The 13,901-nt window shown below is 45.1% G+C and overlaps 1 protein-coding gene across 1 annotated transcript in view; it reads right to left on the reverse strand.

Annotated features, from left to right (window-relative positions):
* Positions 1-13,901, reverse strand: part of CACNA1I (calcium voltage-gated channel subunit alpha1 I) — a 592,517-nt gene that overhangs the window by 302,255 nt on the left and 276,361 nt on the right. The window contains 2 exon segments of the mRNA XM_029587119.1: positions 4,287-4,472; positions 7,365-7,516. Coding sequence (XP_029442979.1) covers positions 4,287-4,472; positions 7,365-7,516 — 338 coding nt within the window.

Genomic DNA, 13,901 nt, shown 5'->3' on the forward strand with positions numbered 1-13,901 from the left:
AGAATCCGAAACAACTCTACTTTTCTTTTACTGGCAGAGGATAAAGCTTGTTCATTATTTTGTTTCCCTTAAGTCCCCCTTCAGGCAATTCCCATTTATCTAATACCATCTAACACCATTCGCTTAAGTGCTTTGTGAAAAGGAAAGGCCTTAGATGGTATTCTGGAACCCCTCAAGGATAGACTCCCCTTGATGATCCTGCTCAACCTTAGTATCTGCCATGTGTATGGAAGAAATCCTAAATAACCAAATCATGAAGGAATTCTCTCCTTCCAAAGACAACTCCCACTCCTCTAGGGATTCCAATGGATTCTCTGCATCTCCTCCAACTCCTCCACTGAACCTAGGGAGGAACCTAGGGAGGAAAATGCATGAGCCAAATCCATAGCCTCCCTAAGTAATCTAGGGAGCTTAAGGGCAGAGCTGTCCTGCTCAAGTATACTAAAAGAGCTACCAAGGAATGAGAGACCAACACATCCCCAACCCCATTCAGGCCTCTGTAAGGCATGAAGTACCTTTTGCATTGTCCTGAACAACTCCATGGACATATTATCCTGGGACTGAAGAGATGACGACCAAGCAGCTTCTAGTGTCTTTTCTCTCAAAGAGCCAAAACGAGGAGGGAGGGGACGGGACCATCACCTTAGAAAGGATAACTTCCAAAGAAAAGCCATATGGAGAATCCAAAATGGCAGCTTTCCTACCAGAAAATTATCCCCCAGAGCTACAGGAACAGCTCCTGTCACGGCGTGGAGAACCAGCTGGATGGGGATTTCTCCCACAGGAGCAGGGCCAGACTCTACAGCAAGGCCAGACGATCTTCTGCCTGACCAGCCACCTCCCCTGCAGGTTGAGCCCTTGAATTCTGGTGGCCAGCAGGACTTAGGCTGTAACTGGAGACAGCTGGGTCTAGACACAGGGCAGGCACTGGAAACAATACAGATACAAGCAATGAGACAGGAACTAAAGACAAGCTGTAACTGGTAGCAGGGGCTGGAACAAGTGGCACAGGCTGGAAACAGAGGTACAGGCTGGTACAGAAGGCACAAACTGGAACTGTACGCAGGCAGGAGCTGGAAACAGGCAGTGGCTGGAGACAGGGCTGGAGTGGAGACATGGTTGGAACAGTATGCAAGGCCTGGCCTGAAGACAGGGCTGGAGTGGAGGTGAGGCTGGGAATGGAGGTAAGGGCTGGAGAGGGAGAATCAGAAGGACCACTGGGAACTGGAGCCACAGGGGGGACTAGACTGGACAAGGTAAGGACTAGACAAGGACGAGTCAGGACGAGACAAGGCAAGGAAATACAGAATGCCTGAAGACAAAGGCAGGGCCAGGAAATATTAGAAAACCTGAAGGTCAAGGCAGGGCAAGGAAATACTAGAAGGCCCGAAAGCCAAGGCAAAGCTGAGCAGAACAAGCATGCTCAAAGTCACAGGGCAGGGTGAGGAGGGTAGAAAGTCCACAATCATCACAGGAGGCCACACAGGTCTCAAACAAGGCCAATAGGCCACAGGGCAAGGCAGAAGGCCATGAAGGCCATGCAGCAGGAAAGCTAGGCAAAGTAGGCTAATACAAAGAGCCAAGGTGACTTGATGAAGAGGCCTCCAGTTTTGGGAGAGGGAGGGCAAAATGGGTTTAGAACTGCTGCATCATGGGAGCATCAAGGAGATGACTAGAACAGGAGAGAATGTGGCTCTGTGAGGACCTCTGCTGGTGGGGAGGCTGCCTTGCAGTTGGAATTGTGACAGCTCCCTCCTCACAGGCAACATCCCGCAAGCAGGAGGAACAGAAACCAGCACTGCTCCAGAGGCTAAATTGAAGGAAGGACAGTGGGAATTCAAAGTGCAAGAGATGCACCAGCTCCAATACCCAGCACAGCAATAGCCCCATTCAGCCATAATACAGTACTTCCCCAATGAAGAAAAACTGCCACGGAGATTAGGCAGAACTTTCTCTAACCTTCTGTACTCAAGATTCGGACCCACCACCACCACCCCGCCAGGTTATACTGCCAACTAGAACTTCCCCCTTTAGAACAGCCCAGGAAGATTTGGCTGCCCATCTCTCACTTCTGGAGGCCTGAAAAGTCTTAGCAACACTCAGCCGCACTGAAGAACACAAAAAAACAGCTCCTTTTAACTTTTGTGTTTTTCAGCTGAAATTTTAAGTGAAGCACTCCTAGAGAAAAGGCTAGAGATAGCACAGAGGAGGAAAGGGAGGGGGGGGAGGATTAAATAAATGGAACAAAGAGAGAGTGGACGTCATTTGAGGTTCTCTCCTACCCCTCAAACTACCTCAGGGCTCAACTAGGGCCCAAAGCCACCAGGAAACCCTCCTGGAATTTGCTCAGTAAGGGAGTATCTTGAGAGTACAACACATAGTCTGCTCCAAGAGACCCAAGCAGAAAAAAACTTGCAGCATAAAGGCTATTACCTCGCCAGCATTATGGGATTCAGCCCAGAGACTGATGCCCTGGGAGTGTCACTATGTTCTTCTCAACCAAGACAGATAAAGGCCCAATCCCAGGAGTCAAAAATCCTGCTGCACCAGCCTAGACTTTTTCCTACCATCTGATGGAGAGAGATAATATTGGTTAATGTCTGTGCTGTGCCACTGCTAATATAAATTATGATGTCATTGAAAAAGTTGCTATCTGACATAGGGAAGGACCCACAAAGCAGTACGGTAATCAGTCTAGAAAAGCCACGGGTGTGAAAAAACAAAGCAAGACCGGAACCTTGGAAAGAAGATTTATTAGTTAATTATGCACAGCCCGACTCTGGCCAAAGTTTCGCCTTTCATGGCTGCATCAGGGGCTCTGAATTGTGATAAATTATGTTATCTTGATATTTTTGATTGGAGAAAATACTGCTGTTCCTTCCAAGTGATTTTTGAAGGATTAGCCACCAACTTATACCACAAGTGATCAAACAAGTAAATACATCGTCCAAAATACATATGGCGCCCGGACCTACAATCTATAATTTATCACAATTGAAAAAAGTTGTGTTCTCTGCCACCACCTGCTGGTAGGATGATATAAAGCCACGCAACTGGACTAGTTTAGCAGGATGATGAGAAATTTCTGGGTAAAAACAGCCACATACTCGCGTATGCGGGCCTCGTGTGAGCAACGCGCATTTTAAGAAGCCATGACATACGCGCGTACATAACGGGGCAGGGCCAAGACTTATACCATAAGTTTGCATTTCAGAAAAGCTGATCATGGCGCGCGTTAGCTTGTATCCGCATAACTTTACTTCTGGTTCTGATGAGGAGATCTCGAGTTTTAAGGCATTAAGCACAACGTGAGGTTCGGGATCAAGTGGGGGACTTGCAGGATGAAGAACCAGAAAGGTCTTGAAGACCCTCACGCGCCAATACGCACATTTATGGGCGCATGCACATTTCTTTTAAAATTACCCTGTAAGCCCGCAAGCAGCAAAAATATCACTGAACTGCCCTGGCCTATACTTTGCTATTTTGGGGGAGGCAGAAATCAATATTCAGTGACCACCAAGTGGCCAAAGATAACCAACTGAGCATCTGGATAAATCTGACTGTACAAAATTCATGCAGTCATATTTAGACCACTTATTTGTGCGACTGCCCTTAGCCTTGACAAATTTAGCCGGTTAGCGCCGAATATCACGCAAACCAACTAAATTAAAAAACTCTTGTCCCAGTGCACACTCAGTGTCCATGTTCCTGGTCCTGCTTCTGTCCACTTGAATCTGTGCTCACAAATTCTAGGCAGCCAGAGAGGGGAATTTTCAGTCAGTTAGAGTTATGAGGTTAAAAGCTGACTTTAACTGCATAAGCGTTTTGAGCATCAAGTTTAGAGATCAGGATACTGAAGCCTATAGATAATTTTGTTCAAAGAGCTGTACACTGATGCTATTTAAATAATACATTTTATGAGGTAGACATTCAAACAACAACCAGCTAAGAAAGTGAGCCGGGATATTCACTTATGTGGCTGCACTGCTGAATATATCCAGATACGTTTAAATTATCCGGATTGCTCTGAATATTGCTGCTTATCCAGCTAAATTAACTGGATAAGGAGCCACAACACTGGAATGCCCCCCATCCCGGCCACTACTTGGGCGGATACATTGTTATCCTGCTAAGTAGCAGCCGCTGAGCGCAACCAAATATTCAAACACCGTCACTTAGCCGGCTAAGCCAGAACTTATTTGGCTGATTATTGACTTCCTTAAATAATAGTATGGCTGCCATGTAATCGTCAGAACTCTGCTCGGCGCTCTGTCCCATCTCCTCACCTGAAAATGAAGATGAACAGCATGAGCAGCATGCAGAATGTGGCCACGTTGTCCATCGTTTTCATCAGGACCACCAGCTGGCGCCGGAGCGCAGGCATGAACCGCACCAGCTTCAGCACCCGCAGGAGGCGGAACGTGCGCAGGACTGACAAACCACCATCATTCTGCCCGATGATCTCCCATACACTACGAGAGGAGCAAGAGAAACGGGGGGAGTGAGAAACAGAGAGAGGCAAGAGGAACATGGAAAAAAAAAGATGAAGAAAGAGAAGAGAGAAGGATGTGAGTGAAAGGAGATGAGAAAGGAGTGGGAGAAAGGTTAATTTACAAGATCCTTCCTACATGTTTGCTTGCGATATTTTAAAATCACATTCCTTGCATTTCAGCCTCGGGAAAAAGAAAAAGTTCAATTCAGTTGACAGAGAGAGAGAGAGAGGCACCGTCAAGGGCCAGAAGAGAAACAGAAGACAGGAAGGAGAGAAAGTGGTTAGAAAAAGAGGGAGAATCAGGGAGGCAGAAGGAGAAAGCAATAGATAGGGTGAAACAGCTGACAAAGAATCTTAAATGTTACTCTCTCTCTTGGTAGTGGAATATTTTTGTGCTCAGAACACCACTGTATGTCTAGGGCCATGGATACATTTTCAGCTTCTCAATTGTGAGCCCATATTCAGTCACTGACTGGATTGGAAAGTTTGCCAGATACATTTATCTGGCTAACTTTGGAGGGATATTCAGTAGTGGAACCGCATTATTGAATATAAACGGCTATCCTAAAGATAGCCGAATAAGTTTATCCATCTAACTTTAGGAGAGCTTTATGGCATAGCAAGAGTTAGCAGAATATGTTAACTGACTAACTCTGAATACCACGGTTAGCCAGATAACTTAGCAGGTCAACCTAACTCCTCCCTAGAATGACCCTACGTTATCAGCTAAATTTTAGCTGGATATAAAATATTGGCATTTAATTGGATGACGTCTGTGTTATCCAGCTAAATGCCTCGGAATATGGACTTCAAACTGTTCAAGTAGATGTGCGCTCAGTGGGGAGTCGTTTTTTTTATGCATACAGGCCTGTGTCTTAATGTCTGCACACATCCAAGCGAACAAAGAACTGAGCTGTAACCAAATTATAAACGTCAGGTGTCCGAGCAGAATGGAGTCATGTTTAAAGCCAGCACAGACCACAACTTACTTCTGTGAGAAAAGTTGCTGCAGGACACCGAGACCTTGTGAGTCTCCTATTGTGTGACTTCTAGGTTTTTATGTACTCCATTTTCAGATTAAAGGAGAGCTGCCTTCCGCTTTTAACGCAAGCACTGTAGAACTCCCAGCTATGTAATAACTAATCAAACTGTACATATTTGCCAAAGTTTTACTTAAGCTTCAATCATGAGCCAATTGATATGGAGAGCCATTTTGTTTATTAGTGGTAGGATTCTGCAAATGACATTAAGTCATGACGGACAGACCCAGCCAGTCGGGGTCATGCTCCACTGCATGTATGAACCTGTATCCCTGCTTTCCTTAGGAAGACTGACAAGCCCATAGATGCAACAGTGCATAACCAGGACTAGCTTACCTGCTCCTTAGATTTTGGCCCAGCACTTTCCAAATGCTCCATTGGGCTTCCAGCTTGATCAGAAAAGGCTCTGTTGGGCGGTAGCACCAAGAGCCTTAACTTGTAACTACCCTGGAATTCTCTCCTGCTCTTCTATCCCCCTTTCCCAACTCACCCCAGCCATGGCAGTGACATTTCTTGGCCAGGGGGCCAAGGACTGCGGCGATCTCAAGAACCCGATGGGTGCGCAACCTAAGTCTGATCTCCCAAAGTTTGCCACTGAGCGATGGCCAAGACTCCTTTCCCCACCCGGGGGTGTGAATGCTGCCTTTGCAAGCAATCCCCGTCCGGCCTGAGGATCAGACAACGGACCTGAAAATCAAACACAGCAACGCACAGCACCAGTGCTGCTGAGCCACAGGGCCGGCCCTTGCTTTTCCCTTATGACCTGGAGTCATATAGCCACCCTGATTAGCCATGAACATGCATTATATTTCACTTTAGCACAAGTCCATTGAAACATCAGCATTGTACTTATTTTTTTTTTACTCGTGTCACACTTAACAACGCAAAGGAAACAACAGGAGCAAGAACAGAAAGTAATTGATTTATACTAAACTGTGTTTTGATCATTGATAACCCTATTAAATAAATAAGCTCAGGTATGTCAGATAATAAAACTGCAAAGCACATTCTGGAAAATAATGAATCTGATGGCAGAGGTATGCAGTTATTCCTTATACTGCAATCCCGGTTATAGCTCAGGCTTAAGACAGTTCTCCTTTAAATGCACTTTTTAAGGAAATCATTTCTGATAAGTCTTGTGAAAATGATTTGTCGTGGCCCCCCCCCCCCCCCCTCGTTCTTGGAATTGTCTGGAGATGTCACAAAAAAAGAAAAAGTGAAAGAACCCATCCTGAGCATTCTAATTCATTTTTATTGAGCAGTAATGGAAGAGATAAAAGTTATGGTTACCAATAAACCAAGCAGTTATGACCTAGAAGTTACAAAACAGACACACTTTTTCACATGGGCATATTTATCACCAGAGGGATACTATTATCTTGCAATGAGTTATTCTGTATATTCTACCATTCAAAAGGAGCTAAGTGATATTCAGAATGCAAGGAGCCTTCCGAAGTGGATGGGGAGAGGGCAGAAGCTCCACAGATTAGACCGTGAATGCAGAGTCTTTACTTCTAAGTCACTGCTTCCAATCCATCCCTGCTCAGTATTAACTGAAAGTGGAATAGCACCTATGAAATGAGCTAGTGGCCTCCATCCAGTTTGCAATGGAGGACGGTGTCAAATGTCACCAGCACAAAGATAGCCTCAGCAGAAAGGCCAGAAACGAAATTCTTCCCAAGGCATTCCCTCCAAGGACTGAGGCAAAGTGTTTGGGCATGATACAGGTATGTATACTGTGTGCATGGGATATGGGATGCAGGGGCTCATGTCTACCTACATGAAAACAAACCAGCAGCTCTTATATCAGAGTCTGCCTTTTGCCCAACTACCTTATGATGACTATGATGCCATCGAAGATATTGTAGGGATTGCGCAGGTAGTCAAAGAAGCCAAAGGCTGAGAGCTTGAGGATCATCTCTAGGGCGAACATACTGGTGAAGACAATGTTGCTGATCTCTAGGACGTTCGTCAACTCCTCAGGCTGTGCAGGAAAACAAAAAAACAAACAAACAAGCAAACACAAAGGAGGTTAGTAAATGAGAAAAGTAAGGGTGAGGTAGATCTCCAATACCAAGATGATGGTCCACAAGCATCCACTAGTATATCATCCCCCCAGGATGCCAGAAAGTCCTTGCTCCACTTCCCTTCTTGCAGGGGCAGTATCTGTTGCTGTGTGGTTCAAACAAAATAACTTTACCAAAAAAACATGTGCCTCTGTTTTGGATCCCCTTTGCTTTTTTGTTTTTAAGAAGCAAAGCGGGCGCACAAGAAGATGGACGAGATCGGACAACATCTCATCTCTGCTGAAGTGGTGCCCAGCACCAGGCTGCCTCCTGAGTGGTTTAGATATACAATGCTGAGAACCCGATCATGGGGAGGGCAATTTTCATATTTCCTGTGGTGCTTGCAGGCCCCACAAATACACAGTACTAGAAGCTGATTTTCAAAGGGAAACTCCCCAGGGAGTTTCCCTTTGAAAATCTGGTAGTGGCCTGATGCTGCTGGGATTCTTTATCTCCCATAATTTGCATGTACTTTAGGAGGCCTATCTTAGCCCCTCCCTTGGCAAAGCCCTTTCATCCCATGGGGAAAAGTACACATGCTATGGACAGCACATGTACTTTTATCTAGACAGGAGAAGAAGGGGTTTGAATAGGTAATTTCAAAGGGACTTTTTTCATGGGTAAACACACAAATTCCTTTGAAAACTGCCCCTAAATTGCTAATACTGGAGTCTCTCCAGAAAAATCTCAACTTGCCAGAGACTTGTTGAAAAGAAGCAACCAAGCAAGAGAATCCAGGAACAGGAACAACTATGTGCTGCTAAAGAGCAGCCGAAATAACCAAACTCACAGTCTATCACAAGGACAAACAGATAATGCCTGGAGCTATGCACATCTCGGCCTCTCTGCAAAGTATGGCAAGGGAGTTTATCACTGGCTTTTATGTTAGGGGGAAAAAAACCATACTAAGGAGCTTCTACAGGTAAAGAAATTCACTTACACCTTCAACCTTCTGTTAAAATTAATTATTACAGCTATTTGATAGCAGAATCAAAACCTATAATACTACAAGGAAAGCGCACCAATGTTCCAACAATGCAAAAACATTATGAGGACATTTTTTCGAAAACATTTACCCGGGTTAATAAGGTTCAGCTGAGAATTGCTCTCCTTTGCCTGGCCAGAAGGAAACATGGAGTGTGATACTCGCTACTATTTTAGCCAGATTAACAGCAGGTCCTCACTGATATGTGATTATGTTGTCCTTTTAATTATGAATATAAAACTATGATCCGCACAAACAATATAGTTGGCGATGTAGAATATATGGGAATTATAAAATAAATTAAATATAAAACTGCGCATACATTTCCAATTTTCAGAGCGCACTCACATATTCCGTCCCCTTACCACCCTCTGCCTCAAAATAGATGCAAAGGCATGCAGGGTAAGTTTATGTTTACAGAATATGCAGCTGCTAAATTTCACAAGGGAAATTTCCTGCACTGTTGCACTGGCTAAAAGTGCCCTGCTATGCGCTGCAAACAGCGCCAGCGATTCAAAAACCGCCACCTGTACCAAATGGGATGGCACCTGAACAGAAGACCTTGTCCTGGCAGGGTTGTGCACATGGGAGAGTCTCCCGGTGATGGCTGCGGAGCAGAGCCCAGGATCGGTCCTCTCACATATCCCTGCACGAGGACGAATTCCTGGGACCTGCTTTCACCTTGGTAAAGAGGAAACAAAATAGTTTCCCCTTCCAGGTACTGCCTGATGAAACAGACACCTGCTCTGCTAAGAACAGAGTAAACGTTTGCACATCATCTTGCATGCTAATTTTCAGCGCTACGTAATATCAATGTCCCTACAGATGATGAAGCAGAGATAAATGTTCTCTCTTGATGCCCCCATCCCCCTTGCTGCAAAACCGTTACCCTCTTAACTGCCCATTCACCTCCACAGATTTTAATAGCAACTCTTTATTCAATATCATTATTGCCCCGTTATACTTGCTGAAGATAAAAACCACAACCTCACTCACTGGAGAAATGCATGCAGAGAGAGAAAAATGCTAAGATGAAAGGAAGAGAAAGGCAAGGGGAGAGAGCGAAGGGCTATCCCTCAAGACTATTAGTTAGTTTGGCGCATGATATGGTGTAGTGTGGCTATGCAAATCATGCCCCGGCCCAGAGAATATAAAACTTCCGAGACTCGTTTTCAGCCTCATGAGCTATAAACTGATATCCTGTTCCTTTCTCTCGCATGCGTTCTGACTTCCCCACCTCTACAGTCTGATGCAACTGCTCCTTAATATTATCCCACCACCTCCCCTAACGTCATCTCATGATACAGCATTTCTCATTAATGTGCCCTTCCTCTACAATAAAATTGTGTCATCTTATTATACACCCTTCTCCACCAATTGAAGTTATACACCCTTCTCCGCAATGGAACATTATACACCCTTCTCCACAATGGAACATTATACACCCTTCTCCACAATTGAAGTTATACACCCTTCTCCGCAATGGAACATTATACACCCTTCTCCACAATGGAACTTATACACCCTTCTCCGCAATGGAACATTATACACCCTTCTCCACAATTGAAGTTATACACCCTTCTCCGCAATGGAACATTATACACCCTTCTCCACAATGGAACTTATACACCCTTCTCCACGAACTTAACCCTTCTCCACAATGGAACATTATACACCCTTCTCCACAATGGAACATTATACACCCTTCTCCACAATGGATACACACCCCACTTCTCCACAATGGAACATTATACAGCCTTCTCCACAATGGAACTTATACACCCTTCTCCACAATGGAACATTATACACCCTTCTCCACAATGGAACATTATACACCCTTCCTCGCAATGGAACATTATACACCCTTCTCCACAATTGAAGTTATACACCCTTCCCCGCAATGGAACATTATACACCCTTCTCCACAATGGAACTTATACACCCTACTCCACAATGGAACTTATACACCCTTCTCCGCAATGGAACATTATACACCCTTCTCCACAATGGAAGTTATACACCCTTCTCCACAATGGAACTTATACACCCTTCTCCACAATGGAAGCTATACACCCTTCTCCACAATGGAACATTATACACCCTTCTCCACAATGGAACTTATACACCCTTCTCCACAATGGAACATTATACACCCTTCTCCGCAATGGAACATTATACACCCTTCTCCACAATGGAACTTATAGACCCTTCTCCACAATGGAAGCTATACAGCCTTCTCCGCAATGGAACATTATACACCCTTCTCCGCAATGGAAGCTATACAGCCTTCTCCGCAATGGAACATTATACACCCTTCTCCGCAATGGAACTTATACACCCTTCTCCACAATGGAACTTATACACCCTTCTCCACAATGGAAGCTATACACCCTTCTCCGCAATGGAACTTATACACCCTTCTCCGCAATGGAAGCTATACAGCCTTCTCCGCAATGGAACATTATACACCCTTCTCCGCAATGGAAGCTATACCCTTCTCCGCAATGGAACATTATACACCCTTCTCCGCAATGGAACTTATACACCCTTCTCCACAATGGAACTTATACACCCTTCTCCACAATGGAAGCTATACACCCTTCTCCGCAATGGAACATTATACACCCTTCTCCGCAATGGAAGCTATACAGCCTTCTCCACAATGGAACTTATACACCCTTCTCCACAATGGAAGCTATACACCATTATACACCCTTCTCCGCAATGGAACTTATAGACCCTTCTCCGCAATGGAACATTATACACCCTTCTCCGCAATGGAAGCTATACAGCCTTCTCCGCAATGGAACATTATACACCCTTCTCCGCAATGGAACTATACACCCTTCTCCACAATGGAAGTTATACACCCTTCTCCACAATGGAAGCTATACACCCTTCTCCGCAATGGAACATTATACACCCTTCTCCACAATGGAAGCTATACAGCCTTCTCCGCAATGGAACATTATACACCCTTCTCCACAATGGAAGCTATACACCATTATACACCCTTCTCCACAATGGAACATTATACACCCTTCTCCACAATGGAAGTTATACACCCTTCTCCACAATGGAAGCTATACACCCTTCTCCACAATGGAACATTATACACCCTTCTCCACAATGGAACTTATACACCCTTCTCCACAATGGAAGTTATACACCCTTCTCGGCAATGGAACATTATACACCCTTCTCCACAATGGAACTTATATACCCTTCTCCACAATGGAACTTATACACCCTTCTCCACAATGGAAGCTATACACCATTATACACCCTTCTCCACAATGGAACTTATATACCCTTCTCCACAATGGAACTTATACACCCTTCTCCACAATGGAAGCTATACACCATTATACACCCTTCTCCACAATGGAACATTATACACCCTTCTCCACATGGATGGAACTTATACACCCTTCTCCACATGGTACTTCCATTGGCTGAATTTATTCCCATCTTCCTCAAACTCCTAGACGCATGGGTCCCTGTGACCAACTCAGCTCCTGCAGGTGATGAACTTCTATTCACTGCTTTCAATCACAGGAAAATCTCTCCAGTGCGTGCTCGCTTTCAGTTTTTCCTGCATCAGATTCTGTCAGTGAAACTGATCTGGAACAGAAGCTGGCTACTTAATGGTATAGCCCAGAAGCACCAGTTTATAGTCAGCTATAGCCAGAACCAGTGATGTCCCACAATACAAAAGGTTTAATCAGCAAATAGCAGATCCAAGCCATGACATCAATGACAGATCCTGGCACACACAGGGAATTCTCAGAGAAGTAATAAAACACAGGAGCCCAAAACTATGTTCTCTTGCATTTGTGGCTGGTGAAGCCCCATTGGTGCTCTTTTTGTACCTGGAAATCTGCTCATTGTTGACATAAATTTGTGGACATGGAACACCTGAACCATCCTGTCGTGTCCAGTATATATGTTTAATTTGTAACAAGATGCCAAGAAAGATATTGCTTAACACAAGGATGTTCCAACCGGCCCCTGGGGCCCCCACTCAGCCAGTTGGGTTTTTAGGAGATCTCTAATGCATATGCATGAGATATATTTGTAAGCACTACCTTCTATATATCCAAATATTTCTCATGCATATTCATGAGGGATAACCTGAAAACCCAACTGGCTGGGGGGAGGCCCGAGGATCGGTTTGAGCACCCCCTGGCTTAACAGTTACATTAAAAAAAAAAGATGAAAAAGAATTAATTTACTGCCTCAGAGTGTCAAATTAGGATAAATTTCTTGAACTTAAAAATAACATTTTAGCTGTAAACATTTGTAACAGGAACGAGCGTTAGCACTTACTGTTGCGGTCCTGGCTTATGTAATGTCCCGGCGGTGTTCCAACACCTGATGAATGAGGTGTTGCGGGACCTTCTGAACACCTGTGTAATTGTTTACCTCGATGATGTGTTAGTCTACTCCCAGGACCTGCCGTCACATCGTCAACATGTCCGCCAAGTGCTCCAGATACTTAGGGAGCATGGTCTATACGCGAAACTGGAAAAGTGCAGTTTTGAGAAGACCTCCTGCCGTTCCTAGGCTACATAGTCTCTGCAGGCTTTCTAATGGATCCTGAGAAAGTGGCGGCTATTAAGAATTGGCCCCAGCCCAGGGGTCTTAAAGCATTGCAACGCTTCCTCGGCTTTTCTAATTTCTACCGTCACTTTATCCCCAACTACTCCAGTATTGTGGCTCCGTTAACTGCCCTTACCCGAAAGGGGGCTAACACGATGGATTGGCCTCCTTCTGCCTGCCAAGCTTTTGAGGCCCTCAAGGAAGCCTTCTTACTAGATACCTGCCTTCGTCATCCAGATCCCAGCCGGCCCTTCGTGGTGGAGGTTGATGCCTCCAATGTGGCCATGGGGGCCGTACTGAGCCAGTACTCTGATTCTGGACAGCTGTTGCCCTGTTCATATTTCTCAAAGAAATTCTCCCCGCTGAGAGCAACTACTGTGGGTGACAAAGAGTTGCTAGCCGTGAAACTTGCCCTGGAAGAATGGAGACAGTGGTTGGAGGGAGCCAACCACCCGGTCACGATTTACACCGATCACAAAAACCTAGCATTCTTGAAGCAAGCCCAATGCCTGAATCCAAGACAAGCCCGATGGTCGCTGTTTTTTGATCGGTTTGACTTTACCTTACCTGCTACCGACCCGCTCTAAGAATGTTCGAGCTGATGCGCTCTCACGCTCTTCTGAGGTCGAAGAGACCCCTGATACACCTCAGTATATCTTGGACCCTGAAAAAGTCAGCCTTGCTGCAACCTTGGTGTCCTCCCAAGGGAAGACCGT

Source organism: Rhinatrema bivittatum, chromosome 2, assembly GCF_901001135.1.
Source record: "Rhinatrema bivittatum chromosome 2, aRhiBiv1.1, whole genome shotgun sequence".
In the NCBI taxonomy this organism is placed as follows: Eukaryota; Metazoa; Chordata; class Amphibia; order Gymnophiona; family Rhinatrematidae; genus Rhinatrema; species Rhinatrema bivittatum.